At 48.3% G+C, this 15752-nt stretch overlaps 1 protein-coding gene across 2 annotated transcripts in view; it reads right to left on the bottom strand.

Annotated features, from left to right (window-relative positions):
* Positions 1 to 311: 311 nt before the first annotated feature.
* The window catches only part of eea1 (early endosome antigen 1), a 36556-nt gene continuing 21115 nt past the window's right edge, over positions 312 to 15752 (bottom strand). For both annotated transcript variants that reach the window (XM_083763320.1, XM_083763321.1), the window contains 14 exons: positions 14598 to 14711; positions 13926 to 14081; positions 13466 to 13605; positions 7525 to 7855; positions 7164 to 7265; positions 6363 to 6557; positions 5287 to 5469; positions 4345 to 4530; positions 4067 to 4198; positions 3395 to 3580; positions 2689 to 2927; positions 2257 to 2377; positions 1599 to 1697; positions 312 to 1455 (listed from right to left, as the gene is read on the bottom strand). In XM_083763320.1, the coding sequence (XP_083619446.1) occupies positions 1333 to 1455; positions 1599 to 1697; positions 2257 to 2377; positions 2689 to 2927; positions 3395 to 3580; positions 4067 to 4198; positions 4345 to 4530; positions 5287 to 5469; positions 6363 to 6557; positions 7164 to 7265; positions 7525 to 7855; positions 13466 to 13605; positions 13926 to 14081; positions 14598 to 14711 (2307 nt within the window). In that variant the 3' untranslated portion in view covers positions 312 to 1332. The remainder of the gene's footprint in view (positions 1456 to 1598; positions 1698 to 2256; positions 2378 to 2688; positions 2928 to 3394; positions 3581 to 4066; positions 4199 to 4344; positions 4531 to 5286; positions 5470 to 6362; positions 6558 to 7163; positions 7266 to 7524; positions 7856 to 13465; positions 13606 to 13925; positions 14082 to 14597; positions 14712 to 15752) is intronic.

The raw sequence follows: 15752 nt of genomic DNA, 5'->3' as shown, positions 1-15752 counted from the left end.
TGTTCTATATATCCTAGTTATTCCCTGCCAGGGAATCGCTGGAGGTATTAAATGGAATGCTCAAAAAAGACAATTTGCCTGCATTTCGGTATTCACATTTCTTAATTTATACAGTATAGGCTGCATAGGCATAGAAAAGTGTCATCAACTTAAACAACAATCATAGGGAAAATGACATGGCAGCCAACCATTTAAAAGGCAAAATCGGCGGTTAATGCTTATGGTCTTGGCTTCACTTGGTTCATTTAATTGTGACATTTTTTCCAGATTTGGAGATAGAAAATTGAAGGAAAACAAATGCACAACACAAATTAGGTGTCTTAAGTCCATTTCTAGACCATAATATTTTATATTTAACACAACAATTACTTGATTTTAACAAAACAATTACTTGATTTTAGCTTTTTTCCATTACAATTATTACATCCTCATTTAAAATACAAACAACACTTTCAGTATGATTCTCTCCTTTAGACCTCTGGGTGCCTCTTACACCAAACACTTACGCCAACCCAACCACCTTGCTAACACAACCAATGCCACATGGAGATGAAGGTGCAAATATGTGCATGTGAAGAGATGAATGGTGCTGTGCAGATTTCCCCATATCCACTCTCTGGCAGTCCACAGGAGCAGCAAAGGCACAATACAGATACGGGCTAGCCCTCCCCCTTCTCACCATGTCTTGTTCCACGCTGTGGCCCGAGCGGTTTCTGATGTTATCTCCGTATTTAATGTCCGTCATCAGCCGTTATCAACACCATTCAATGCAGCCATTATGTATATTCCACATGCTGGCGTTGTTGCCAGACATTGTCCGACGTTGCGTTGTCCGACTATTACTAACTGTAATGCTTAAAGCTAACCCTAACCGCAGTCTTAACCGGCCATGTAAGTCAGTTTCACAATGTTTTCGCTTCGCCGGCAGTAATTTCACTTCCGCATTTCCTAGTCGCCGACTCACGGTAGGCAGTTTGTGGAGATGTCCATACTAGCTGCATTGAATGGTCTTTATAAGAACATACTGGTGATTATAGGTTGATAACATTCGGGTGGAGCGGTGACTCTGTTGCTTCATCATCGTTGCAGTTGAAGGAACGTCGTCAATCCTCTCAACCCCTGGACGCCTTCACATCAGAGCCAGAGCCGAGTCACTGCTGTCGCAGGGAGATGGGCCTTTTGTCATGTTCATTATAGAGCACATTGAATATGACAACTCACGTCATGTTCATTATAGAGCACATTAAATATGACAAAACATGCCTTGCTCTGCCTGAGGGGAGGGAGGGAGAGGGGTGGGGCGGAGGGGGGGTATACATGGGGAAAGACAGATCACCCTTGGAGCTCCTCAAAGCACGTCTCGCACACTCGTACTGGCTTCTTCGAAGAGGGGGTGAGGGCGTTCCTGCACGAGCACTCGTTGCAGAAGATGTTCCCACAATGTCTGCAGTGGTGCTGGATGTTCGCAGAGACACAAGACAGAGGCATAGTCTACAGTTAACTCGCAGGACAGGACAGTCTCGCAACACTACGAGTGGCCTACAGTATATCTGTGTGAACATAAACAATCAACCCTGAGCACGAATGTCATCTCTCACCTTCCTGATGGCGAGAGAAAAGTTCTTTCCACATGCCATGCAGTTCTGCACATCCTGATCTTCTGTCCACTTCCTGGTCAGAGATTGGGACTGCTTGATCTATATGGAGGAGAAAGGGGCCGGAGTTCTAAAACAACGCATATGCCACAAAACCTCAAACTTTCTTCTTTCCTGCCTTGATTTCCTTACCCCCCCCCCTTCTTTATCTACTTCCCTTTATTTGTTTGCTTGGAAAATGATGATAAAATGTAATATATTTATTCGTTACATCTCAGTACAGAAGTAGCTTACAGAAAAGGTCTTTGGTTTTGGCTGCTGCTTATAGAAATAACTAAATATGTACATTAATCAGAGCGCAGTAGTATATAAACATATTGTTTTGTTTATGTCTTGCATGGCCTTGTGTTGTGATTTGATAATGCGTGTATTGGGTCATTCATTGTGGACGTTTTCTTGAGTGACATGCAGTACATAGGCTACTGCATACACACTGATGGCCTCATTAGAGTCATTACATGGCTTGTCATGGCTCAAATAATTAGCTGAACTGCAAATAATACAGTCTTTTGTTGTAGTGTACACCACTAATCTAAACAGTACACCAATAATCATAGCTCTAGTGTGGAAGTCCTAACTAGTGTTATTTGTTGGGTCTAACCTGCAGTGACTGGTTCTCTCTGCCAAGTTCTTGCATGGCTGCAGTCGTGTCATCCAGCTTCCGTCTCATCTCCACCACTTTGGCTTGAAGCTTCTCAAGCTCGCCCTCGCCTTTCACACACCTACGACATGTCACATGACCGTGAAACAACGGTAAATAAACCACACCTCATCACACTTTAAACTTACTGTACTTACACTGGTTCAGTAGATATTAGGCTATTTTCATTAAAAAATTAAATGCAAAAATAAAACATTTAATTTACACCTACAGTATAATGATATGCCCAAATTAGGGACTCCAAGTTGAACGTGGTTCAGGACATTTTCTACCGTCAAGAAATAAATAATTTCCCAAACCTTTCACCGTGCAGTTCAAGTTCAAGGGGGTTCGCTCATATCATGGTGCCTGCACAAATATAATATTACACACCTCTCCAGCAGAGCCCGCCTCTCATCCTGGTTGTTCTGGACCGTGGCCTCCAGCACGGCAATCTCTCCCCTCAGCTCGTCCGTCTGTTTCTCCAGCTCGCCCACGCGCTTCTGGCTGCCCTGCCACTCTCTCTTCAGCGTGGCCACGTTCTCGTTCAGAGCGGTCACCTGCACGCCCAGCTTAGCCTCCGCCTCCTCGCTGCGCTTCACCTGCTCTTCCCTGGCTCGCTTCTCTGCCGCCTTGAGGAGGGAGGGAGGATTTAATGTTGGGACTCCTGCTGTCCCTGTTTTGGGCATGTCATTATAAGCTCACCACGCATCGCAATGAGACAATTGCGAGCGTGTAAAGTAGAACGGCTATTTGCGCTAACTATATATACAAATAAGAATAGCTGCTTGTGTTCACAATCCTGTAGACGAGTCATAGACTGTAACATACGGTATGCGGGACTGCCGTCTAAGCCTCTACTCTGCCTTTGCTCTGATGTCACTCACTTCCCCACCGAGTTTTCAACCGTGCTTCTGCTATTTCCGTCCTGCAGTTTCCGTTTTTGAAAGTGGCCATTATACTCGCTCCCTCCATCTTAAACATCTACTTATCTTCAGAAGCGTTAATATTGCGACCTCGACACAGCACAACATCAGAAATGATCCCAGAACGAAGGCCTGTGAACCTCTAGTTTATTTTATTTTATGGAAGGTCATACCAGCAGGGCCTGGACCTCCTTGGTCTGGGCGAGGAGCTGTTCCTCCCTCTTGGCCACACCGTCCCGGGAGGCCAGATGCTCCTTCTGCTCCTTCTCCAGGACTGCCTGCGCTGCCTCCACCTGGCCCTGAACCTCCAGTTTCTGCTGGATCAACAGCTGTTTGGCCTCCCGCAGCTCCCGCAACTCCTGAAAGACACCGCTTAGTTATAGAAACATGGACTAAATCCGGGCCAAATGTGCACAAATTTGGGCGGAAGAAATTTGGCAAAAGCCAAAATTAAGAACATAGGATAAACAAAAATAAGTTTTGTATAATTGGTCCAAAAGTCAGAGATCACTCTGTACACAGGTAAAATGTGGCATCCTCCTGTGGTATCGAAACAGGAAGATACAGGGTTATAGCTGAGGATGATGTGAATATAGTGATTTGAATGAGGTGGAGAATCATTCAGGGTGATACAACTCCAGCAAGTTGGAGAAGCCACACTAATGAGCTAATGTTAACATTAAATGACAGTTAGCCTAATACAATTTTTATTATGCTTATTAATTTAGAAGGGTGATGAGACCGCTACATCAAAACTGTGCGGTTGTCTGAAAATAGAGCACACCCTCCGGCCAGTCTGAACAGAGTAATGGCCATGGTATAATAATTTAAAGTAACTGTCGGACCTTGTCACTTTTGTCCGCTAAAGTTTTGAGTTCAGCAGTCAGTCTGGTGGTGTTCTTCTCCAAGCTGCTGTTGGCCTTGGTCAGTTCATCTACTCTGGCCTTCTCCTTCTCCATCCCATCCTTAGCCAGAGCCTGAGAGGTAGAAAAAGACAAGACATCAGTAGCATAATGTCACACCAGTTGTCTGTGTGTGTGTGTGTGTGTGTGTGTGTGTGTGTGTGTGTGTGTGTGTGTGTGCGTGTGCGTGTGCGTGTGCGTGTGCGTGTGTGTGCATGTACTTGTTGTTTCTGGAGTTCTGTTAGGGCCTGGTCTTGTTGTTGGAGTCTCCCGTCCCGCTTGGCCAGCTCTTGCTCCAAAGAGGCACGGCTTGTCTTTACTTCCTGGATCTGCTCCTCCAGGACCCTCTGATGTGTGCGGTTGGCAGCCAGCTCCTCTTGGGCCTGCTTTAGTTTCTCCTCTGATGTCTACGTTGACAGGGAGAGAGAGAGCTCATAGGAAATATGTACAGACTAACAGCCCCTGAGTGCAGAAAACTAGCGTTGCACTGACCTCTACAGGTCAGGATGAAGCTTCAACTAGGTTGCACTGGGTATGGGCACATCTAAGATTCCATGCGCGGACAGAAGAAGCTGTGTTTTGCGTAATTTCCCGGAAAAGCTTGCCCCAGTGGCATTCTGCCGCGTGGGTGAAGCTTCTTTTCCATCCACCAGCTTTCTAAAAAAACGGAAATGACACAAAACACAGCTTCTTCTGTCCGCGCATGGAAGTTCAAGTGTGCCCAGGCTGACTGTTGGCCTCATTTGGCCACACCCCAAAATCCATGTAGTACTACCTGTTTTTCCTCAGGTGCCAACGGTTCAAGATTAGTAGTATTACATGACAGGGTGTGGCCAGTAGTGCAGCACATTTATTTATTCATTTTATTTTTATTAGGCCCGTAGCCATAAATTAACTTCACTGTAAATGTGCCAGTGAGACAAATGGTACATTTTAGTAGCTAGTTGAAAGCAAGTGTCAAACTCAAAATATAATAAAACAGTTGAAAATGGGGAAAGTATACAGTAGTTGGAGGGGGTACAGCATTGTGTAAACAGAGCTATGTCACATTGCATCGTTCGTTATATGCATGTAAATTGTTTTCCTCAAAACTATTTAAATAATTTACAAAAGAAAAAGTGTGTAAATGTATCAGCTCTGTTTACATGTACAGTAAAACATACCTTGAGGTCCTGGCGCAGTGCAGAAACCTCAGACTCCTTTCCATAGCAGTCAGACTGCAGTTTGGTGAGGCTCTCTCGGCTCTGCTCCAAGCTCTTCTGGAGATCTGCTGTGAGACTCTTCTCAGCAGCCATCTCCTGGCCCAGCCCCGATACCTTCTCGTTCAACCTGCCCACCTCCTCAACCTACCGATACAGGGGGGGGAAGGGGGGAGTTTATTTATACATGCTACATGCACACATATCACTACTAATAAATCAATATGCACTGCAGATATAACTAGAAAAAGTGCCCTTCTGGGCACAGGTCTCCACCAGGATAGGAATGTAGGACATTGCAGCTTGCCTTCATCTGGTGGTTGGATAAAAGGGCAACAGAAGTAAACTAGGGAGTTGGCATACAAAGTTATCCACAGATCCGTGCAGTTAGAGGTAAAAACACTTTTCGGCCAGTTATAGCGCCACCTTGAGGCTGAGTTGAAATTGTTCATGTGGCATTTCGTCCTCGGCCTAGTGGGAATGTGGGTGCATAATTTCACGGAAATCACGCGATGTGTTCATGATTTGCAGCATTTTGTTTGAAACTGAGCACTCCTGTGAACTTTGGAAGCCAATCTTAACCAATCAGGATGGAGTCTGAGAAATCTGAAAGACCAGTTTCGTTGAATGGCTGTAGAGAGACTGTGTACCAATTTGCGTGATGTTTGGACAAAATCTGTAGGTGTACTGTGCAAAAACTTGTTTTGCACAAAGCGGCCTCCTGGTGGCGCTATAACAGGCCGTTCTGGAAAGTTTGGGGCAGAGGTTCATCGTTGGCATCCAGGGAGTGTGTGCAAAATTTGGCATCGACCGGGTTAACGGTGGCCGAGATTAGCTGCTCACGGACACACACACACACACACACACACACACACACACACACACACACACGGACGGACGGACGGACGGAGTGCAAAACATACTCTCCCCCCATGCCTTCGGCCTGGTGGAGACAATTATGTAAATATAAATATGCAACTGGTATTATAACATGGTTTAAATGTGAACAGTATTATGGGACTGAGGGGAACGATACTTGCCTTCTTGGCATCAGTGCCCTGTAGTTCCGTCACTTGGCTCTCCAGTTTCTTCTTCTCCTGGTCGAAGGACCCCTGGACTGTCTTTAGCTGTGCCTGCAGCTGCTGAACACCTTTCTCCTTCTCTTTCAGTGCCTCCTGAGTCTTTGAGTGCTGCTGTGTTAGTGCAGCCAGTTTGGTGTTCAAGCCTTTCTCTGTCTGGGGACAGATTGTTGTTTATGTAGACACAGCAGTTGGCCATATTCACATGGTGGCTACTGGCTATATAACTTAGACCCCAAGGATGTCCCGATCACGTTTTTTTGCTCCCGATCCGATTCCGATCATTTGATTTTGAGTATCTGCTGATACCGATTTTTCCCGATCCGATATTTATATTTTTGTAGGACACTTATGCCATACCACAATAGTACATTATCCAAAATCCCACACAGTATCCAGTCTATTTTTTATTTCCCACGATTTTGCAACCCAGTGTCAATGATCTAATCTGTAATCCTGGGCGCTACACTTCCTCTGCTAACCTGGGGGGGGCAATATCCAGTCTAAAGCCCAAACCACACCAAATGGTCGGGTTGGGACAAAACGGGTTTTAAAAGTAGACCACACCAATGCAACTCATTGCAACTTAATGAGTTGCATTGGTGTGGTTTACCTTAAAGGACCACTTCACCACTCTTCATATAATAGGTCCTCACTAATAATCATGATAAAATCATGATTTCCGATCACATGATCGGATTGGGACAGCCCATCCTACCCTTTGACCTTCCTCCACACTGTAAGGTTACTGTACTTGCATACCTCTCTTAGCCTCTCTGTCTGCTCTTTGACCTCTTTGAGCTCCTTAGTGCTGGCCTCAGTGCTCTTCAGAAGCTCCTGTCTGGCCTTCTCATGCAACTTCTCCTAAAGAGTAGTATAATAACAAACAAACATTATAATATTATTAATAATTAATATTAACAATACATAATATACATACACAAAGCTATGGATGAGACAAAGGCTGGTCCACTTTACTCAAGATACCGTACATCAACATGACACTGGATTAAGATTAATCTGCTACTGTAGATGACTTGTAAAGAGTAGCATCTCCTTGCTGTAAATATGTGAGAAGTATACATAATTGATCTTGAAACACATTGTAGTTTACTGAACTCACCTTCTCTTCCACAGCGGACTTACTGCTCTTCCTCTCCTTGTCTAATTGATTTTGAGACTCTTTCAGGGCCTTGCTGGTGTTGGCCATGTTGTCTTTAGCAGCAGTGAGCTCCTTCCCCCGAGTGTCTCTCTCCTCTTGGGCCTTCTGGAGGTCTGACGCCAAGCTTTGGGCTTTCCTGTCCAACTCTGCTTGTTGCGCCTTCCCCTCCTGTGTCACCTTGTCCAGGTGGGCTCTGAGAGCCCCCCTCTCCTGCTCAAACCGCTCCAGTTGCTGGCGGCTGTCGTCAAAGGCAGCCGCCTTCTTCTTCAGCTCCCCTTGTAGCGTCACAGCCCTTATCACAAAAAACAGGACTTTGTTAATGTTACTGTATCCCTTTAGCCTAAATGTCTTACTGTACCTCTGTGCTGTTTACATGTCTGACTAAGTATTCAATATAAAAAAAAGGCAAGTTTTACTGGTTTCTAGTTATTTATCAAACTTGACACTCGTACTGTACGTGGCACAAAACATAGGTGACTGTTATTAGAATACCTTATTCTTCATGTACAATCAAATACAATAGTGCCAAACTTTACACAAACTGGAACAATACAAATGATTCAAACATGAATGTGCATTTTGATTTCACGAACAGGTTGAATTCATCATCGTATGCAACTGAGATGCCCACAAATCGCAAGTTATCTATATAACTATGGTTCTATGAATACCGGATGACCGCCAGAGGGGCGGTGTTTTCAACACCTGGATATGCATCACGCGCTCGCGCATTGGTCGAATATTAATACCAACACTGTCACTCGTGACCACCTGTGGGCGTGAGCCATGGATATAGGTGCTCAGTCCACAGGGATCATCCTCATGAAATCTTTTCGTCGGGATTCCGAGTGACAATGAACTCTGGCGGTCATCCGGTATTCATAGAACCATAGTTATATAGATAACTTGCGTTCTATTTCATACCTACTGACCGCCAGAGGGGCGGTGTTTTCAACACCTGGATGACTCATACCAACATGGTCACGAGGAACCTGCACTCAACGAACCTCAGTTGCAGGTTGAAGAGGCGGACAGCACTGCCGTCGCCACAGGGTGAGGGGCGGTCACATTCACCCTGTAGAAGCGGGCAAACGTGCACGGAGAGGCCCATGTCGCTGCGGCACAGATATCGGCCAGCGGGACACCCCTCAACGCGGCCCAGGAGGTGGAGACACTCCGAGTTGAGTGGCACCTGACAGGGGGAGCCGGCAGCCCCCGGTGCTTGTAGGCCTGTAAAACGGCGTCCACCACCCAATACCCTCCCGGCGGGAGGGTATTGAGCCCAAGACGACACCGCGGCAAAGGTCTTGCCGTTTTTTCCAAGGATCCAGCAACCGCCGGCACTGGCTGGATGTACTCACCAGCCTCTTCTGGTGCCTCTTGGGGTCGAGGCCCAAGGCGTTGGTCCACCTCTGTAGGGGGCGCAAAGAGAGGAGTCCCAGGGGCACGATTGTGGATGCAGCCGTCAGCATGCCTAGCAAGCGGAGGAGCAGGCCATAGGTCAACCTTGTACCCCCTTGGACACGGGAGACAAGCTCCAGTATGCTGTCCACCCGCTGCGGGGAGGGGCAAGCTCTCATTGAGACAGAGTTGATGGCAATGCCAATGAATACCACGTCCTGACGAGGAGTCAGAGCGCTCTTGGTGAAATTCACCGTGAGTCCCAGCTGTGCCACATGGTCCAGCAGGGCAGACGTGTCGCAGAGCACCCTCTCTCGACTCGAGGCGGCCAGGAGCCAATCGTCCAGGTATGGAAGGATCCGCATACCTCTGGCTTGCAGTGGGGCAAGTGCCGCTGCCATGCACCTGGTGAAGACCCGGGGGGAGAGAGAGAGACCGAACGGGAGCACCCGGAATTGGTAAGCCTGCCCCATGAAGGCAAAGCGAAGGAACTGTCTGTGGTGTGGTGCCACTGGCACGTGGAAATAAGCATCTTTCAGGTCGATGCTCGTGAACCAGTCGTTCGCTGACACGGACTGGAGAACGTCCACCGTGCGCAGCATCCGAAAAGAAAACACCTTCAGGTGCTGGTTTAACCGCCTGAGGTCGAGGATCGGCCGAAGCCTGCCATCCTTTTTTGGAACTAGAAAGTAAAAGGAGTAGTACCCTCTTAGTTGAGCTGCACCGGGTACACGCTCTATGGCTCCCTTTTGTAGGAGCTCTGTAATTTCCCGACTGAGGGCTTGAGACCTCAGTGGGTCGTCGACCACGGTCATTCTTACCCCGTTGAATGGCGGAGGCCGACGTCTGAACTGGATCCTGTAGCCCCTGGACAGCGTCGCTAGCACCCAGGGGTCTGTGGTCAAGGCTTCCCAGCGGCTGAGATGTTGTGGGGTGAACCTGCTGGGGCCTGGGTCCGGGGGGTCATGTCCGACTCCCCCGGGCCTTAGATGGTCCGGAGAAACGCCTGTTAGAGGCCCCACGCCTAGGCGCCCTGCCTGTGGGTGCCCGAAAGGAGGCCTGCGGGGGGTCCTGTTGGGGTCGGTCCTGCCGAGGGAAGGAATCCCTTCCTCCCGAGGAACGTCTAGCACCCGCTGCTGGGTAGGAAGGAGCCGAGTATCTGCCAGCCCGGGACGCAGACCTGTCAGATCCCTGACGCAGGTCTGCATACTGCTTCCTGGACTTCCTCGCCAGAACACTACGCTCCAGGGCTTCTTGAGCTGCGGGCCCAAACACCGCCCCTGGAACGACGGGCAGCTTGAGGAGCGAATCCTTACATCTGCTCGACAATGGGGCCTGGGCGAGCCATACCTGGCGACGGGCCATGGTCAGGGTGGACATCAATCTGCCAAGTTCCCTGGTCATATAGGCAAAGGCCCTGAGGGAAACGTCGCTCAGGCTCTGTGTCGGGGCATCAGCCCCCGCCGTCTGAAGAGACTGGGATAGGGCCAGGACAAGATGGGAAAGGGAGTTGCCGAGACGTGCCATACGAGCTGCTGTGTCGTAGCTCTTTGTCAGGAAATCGTCCGTGATTCTGCACTGCGCTCGTGGACAACGAGCATCAGGCCTGAGGGCCTCGTCTGGGGACACTACCAGGGAGGCAACGGTCTCACCAATTGGAGGCATGTGGTCCAAACCCAATGTGGCCGCATCCCCCATGGCCAACAAGGCCCTGCAGTCCTGTGCGAAGTGGAGCTTCGACTTCGGATCCCCCCAACACGACTGGAGCTCCTTTATGAAATCTGCCGAGGGCGGCACATTGAATGACGTAGGCTGACCAGTGCCCTTAAAAAAGGCATTTTGCACTGGGGCCGTATTCTCAGGGGTGTCAAGCCCCAGCCGTGACAATGCCACCAGGATGGCCTGCTTGGTTACAGAAAGGTCGTGCCCAGGAATCTGAGCGGCATCCCCCTCCGGCCCCAGAGAGCTCGTCTCTGAGCGGTGGGGCGAGTGTGCCCCCCCGTCGTCCTCTCCCAGATCATCAAGATCTGCATCAACGCTAGTGAAGAGGGAGTCAGAGGCTGTGATGGAAATGGCATCTTCATCCCGCTCTCTGTTCTCCCTGGCATGACCATTGTGGTCATCTCTGCCCCGGTGCCGAGGCACTGAAGCCAGAGTATCGGCGGTAGGAACACCAGGCTGCAGATTGAGCAGGAGGGCCTTAATCTGTGCAAACTCAGAGGCCAACGTGTCCACCTTGTGAGCCAAGGGGTCATCTCTGGTGACAGTGGCTTCTTTTTTTTTTTTTTTAAGATATTTTTTTGCGGCTTACGCCTTTTATTGATTTTTTAAGGGACAGATAGTAGGCTGACAGGAAACGGGAGAGAGATGGGGGGATGACATGCGGTAAAGGCCGTGTCGGGTTCGGGAGTCGAACCCGCGGCACACCGCGACTGGATCACCAGTCCGGTGCCCAGACCGTTACGCTACGGCCTGGGCCGACAGTGGCTTCTTTAACCACAGTGGCTAATTTGGGCTTCTTTGAGCCCTTGGGCGTTGCCCCCACACCCTTGCGCTTACGGGGATCACCCACCGGGCTCAGGGTGGGCATTACTGGGCAAGCTGTGTCGTTAAAGAAATTCTCCACTGCAGCAAGCCTCGCAATCCTCGCCGCATAGGGCATGCTGGCACAGTTGGTACAGGCCTCCTCTGTCAGTGCCTGTCTTAGATGGGCGATGCCAAGGCAAGTCGGGCACATATCATGGCCATCTTCCACTCAGTAAGGCCGAGCATTCAGTACAGATGCTGTTCATGATGGCAAGCGGTGGAGCGAAATACACTCTCAATGCTTATGTTAGATGACTGTACGTGACAGTAGTCTCCCACGCTGAACCACGGCAGCAGGCAGTGGAGCGAAGAACACTCTTTTAATGCCTATATGGGCACTACACCGTAACGGCACTGAATGAGTTAAATAATTAAATAATTAAGTATTCACACCGTAGCAGCCCCTGCTGAAATACGGTGGCAGGCCGCAGAGCGTAAGGCACTCTTAAGCCTATACTAATGCAAAAATAGAACAGGGCGATTAATAAGAAATAAATCAACTCAGCCCTCAGCGTTGATTGAAATACAACCAAAAAATAACCACAACGTAGCAGCCCTTGCTGAAATACGGTGGCAGGCTGCAGAGCGTAAGGCACTCTCAAGCCTATATTAATGCAAAAGTAGAACAGGGCAATTAATAAGAAATAAATCAAATCAGCCCTCTGCGTTGAATGAGTTCAAATACAACCAAAAAATAACCACAACGTAGCAGCCCTTGCTGAAATACGGTGGCAGGCCGCAGAGCGTAAGGCACTCTCAAGCCTATATTAATGCATAAGTAGAACAGGGCAATTAATAAGAAATAAATCAAATCAGCCCTCGGCGTTGAATGGATTAACCAAATACAACCGGTGCACTGGCAGGCAGTGGTAAACGGCAGAGCGCAAGTTACTCTGTGCGTGTCAGGATCGTAACTTTTAAACGGGACAGTAAACCCAGTAGTATCCAGCTACAACGATAGCGGTGGAGCGCAGTACACCCTCGTTGCTCACTTTAGCAGCACAAACACAGCGCGCAGCGGCGCTGGTTCAAAACACACGTTGTCAAACAACGGTAGAAAGTAATAAATATACTATCCAGGTCCCAGCTACAACGATAGCGGTGGAGCGCAGTACACTCTCGTTGCTCACGTTAGCAGCACAAACACAGCGCGCAGCGGCGCTGGTTCAAAACACACGTTGTCAAACAACGGTAGAGAGTAATAAATATACTATCCAGATCCCAGCTACAACGATAGCGGTGGAGCGAAGTACACTCTCGTTAGCTCACGTTAGCACAACACACGTTGTCAAACAGTAGAAAGTATAGGTTACTCACGTGCGAGCTGCTCACAGAAACACTTCGTTGTTTCTACAGAACGCACGCCAGCAGCAGCGGCGGGGCGAAAGACACCCTCAATGCTAGTACAGTCTGTCACTTCAACTTACCTCCAATGACAAACTTTATCGAACGCACGGGGGGGAACCCCAGTCATGCAAAAAACAATGGAAACAAACCACGCGTCTCTGGAGGGTACAAGGCAGCTCCTAACCGTGTTGGTTTCGAGACACAAAAGCGTAGCTGTTTCAGTTTTCAAATGACCTGCGCTTTTCGAGGCGAAAAGATGAAAGAGGATGATCCCTGTGGACTGAGCACCTATATCCATGGCTCATGCCCACAGGTGGTCACGAGTGACAGTGTTGGTATTAATATTCGACCAATGCGCGAGCGCGTGATGCATATCCAGGTGTTGAAAACACCGCCCCTCTGGCGGTCAGAAGGTATGAAATAGAACAAGGCTGTACACACCCTTTAACGAATCCGATGTTTCTCTTCACTTAGGAATACTAAAGGAAAACTAGAAATCTATAGTAGAAATCTAAGAAGAGCTTTGTGAACAAGGCCCAATCTGTGCTCCCGTGTCGGTGTGTCTCACCCCGTTTTCTCCGTTTGCAGCTGGTGCTCCAGTTCCTTGGTCTTCCTCTTCGCCTCGGACCTCTCTGTCTGGAGCTTCTGCACTTCCTGCTGGGCCTGCTCCCGTGCTGCCTGCACCTCCACCAACTGCATCTCCACTTTCTGTCACAGATTACCACACCAGTCACACGTGAGACAAAAAGCACATACTAGCAGGCCTTTTATTGGACCTTTTGCAAAGGTACCTTTACAGGATCAACAAGAGCACAGGCTGTTTTCACATGTATAGGTTTTGTATATCGTCTCTGTCGGGTGGAAACCAAAACTGTTACTTTTCAAGATTCAAATTCAAAAAGCAAATATATAAGCTCACCTTTGATGCTTTCGTGTAACGCTGTAGTATGATCAAGTAGGGCATTAATTCACAATAAAAGAGAGGTTTCTGCCCGGCAGCAACGATATACTGTACACTTGACACTGACCTTGCCGTGTCCCTCTAACTTCTCTATCCGATGTTCTGAGGTCAGCAGCTTGTCTTTGCACTCCTTCAGACCAGCCTCCGACTGGCTGCACTGCTCCTGTTTCTCCTGCAGCCTGTGGCCTTGATCCTCCAACCTCTTCTGAGTTTTTCTCAGCTCCTGGGGGAGGGAGGGAGGGAAGTCAGGTTATTATTGGGCACTTTGACAAAACAGATTCATCAGAGGATGAGAGGAGACATAGGTTAAGGTCATTTTAAACAAAGTTATCTCTTTATATAAAAGTTGTTTCTGTGCTACGTATTTGCTGTAACATCGTGCAGATACAGTAAGTTGATAACAACACACATACTGTATGAAGAGATCATTTAATCTTGAGATATTGAAATAAACTGGTATAAAAACAAAAGAACACATTAGGTTGTGTGCTATAATAAAGAATATGATGACTGTAACTGCATGGAAGGAACCATAGGCGAGTGCCGTAGGCGATGAAAGCTGTGATGTTCTTTACGTCAGTCCACAACAATGGACTGGCGGCGGGGGGACAAACGCACGTGGCGTATGTCTACATCAGCCGACACGAGCAGAGCCATGACATCACACGTTTCTTCTTCGTATTTCAGACGCCTGGCACCCCCGATAAAGTAAACATGGCCTGAGACATAAGGCTCTGACCTGTTGCTTGTCCTGCAGTGCATGCTGGGCCGTCTCCAGGTGGTTCTCCAGGTCAGCCCTCTGGGCAGCCTTGGCAGCCTCAGCAGAAAGCAACATCTCAGTCTTGGCCTTCAGCTGGGGGTGCATTGGAAGAAAACACATGTGGAATTGTGGATTAAGCCATCTTAAACTACCGGTACATGTATTTGTGCTGTAGTCACTACAGCACAGTTATATACACTACAGTGTAGTGTATATAACAAAATAAAACAAACCCTTGACTTCCTCAACAAGTTTGTGTTGAGGAAGTCATTGTTTGTGAAACAAATTAGATGAAAGGGGCGAATACTTTAGCATGTACTTGTATGTACATACTAAGGTTGGACGATATGCCAATTATTTTTTAATCACCCATCGTCTGCCCAAAATCGCCGATGGTCTATATATTGAAAAAGTTCACACTGGTGTGAACTGAGTGGTGCAACTCCCCTCCCCCCCCCCCCCCCCTCTCTCTCTCTCTCATTAGCAGGCAACAGTGCAGCACTATCTCTCTCTCTGTTTCTGGCACAACAGCGCCCGTACTGGTACTAATAGTCATACTGGTGCTCATAGTCACATAGGTGGGTTAACGTCACATAGGCGGACGCATAGGTGAACACGGACATTGCTGTTCCTTGTAGTGGTTGCACCACTCAAAAAGGCAGATCTACAAGCTCTCGCCTTGAAAGCTTGTAGATCTGCCTGTTTTTCCAGTGCCGTTCGCTACGCGTTGAGAGCTTTGTAGATCTGCCTGTTTTCGCTGGTGTCAGAGTAACAAAATAACATAGATTACAGGTGGAGATGAAGTGAAGTTTAATCAGACAAGCAGCATGCTGAGCTAAACTGGTGTTGTTGTTAGCTTAGCTTGTTGCAATGCTAATGCTTTGTCACTCCTCGTCGGTTCCTTTTCCTTCTTCTTTTAGTCCCCCCCCCCCCCCCAAGGTTGTGCATTGAAGCATGTCGGTTGTGATGAAACCACATGTCATGTAGCCTACAGTAACTTCTCCTCCCCGGACCCCAATGCTGCTGCCATGGCTGCTGCTTGGTCAATGGGGCATACCATTACAAGGGGACGGGGGGGTTTCCACCGGCGGCTATTACTAGTTTGCTGGCCCAAATTGATTCGCATTTTCCTCA

Source organism: Protomyctophum parallelum (genome assembly GCF_964188405.1).
Source record: "Protomyctophum parallelum genome assembly, chromosome: 4".
Taxonomy (NCBI): domain Eukaryota; kingdom Metazoa; phylum Chordata; class Actinopteri; order Myctophiformes; family Myctophidae; genus Protomyctophum; species Protomyctophum parallelum.
This window is presented reverse-complemented; position numbering and strand designations above follow the sequence as displayed.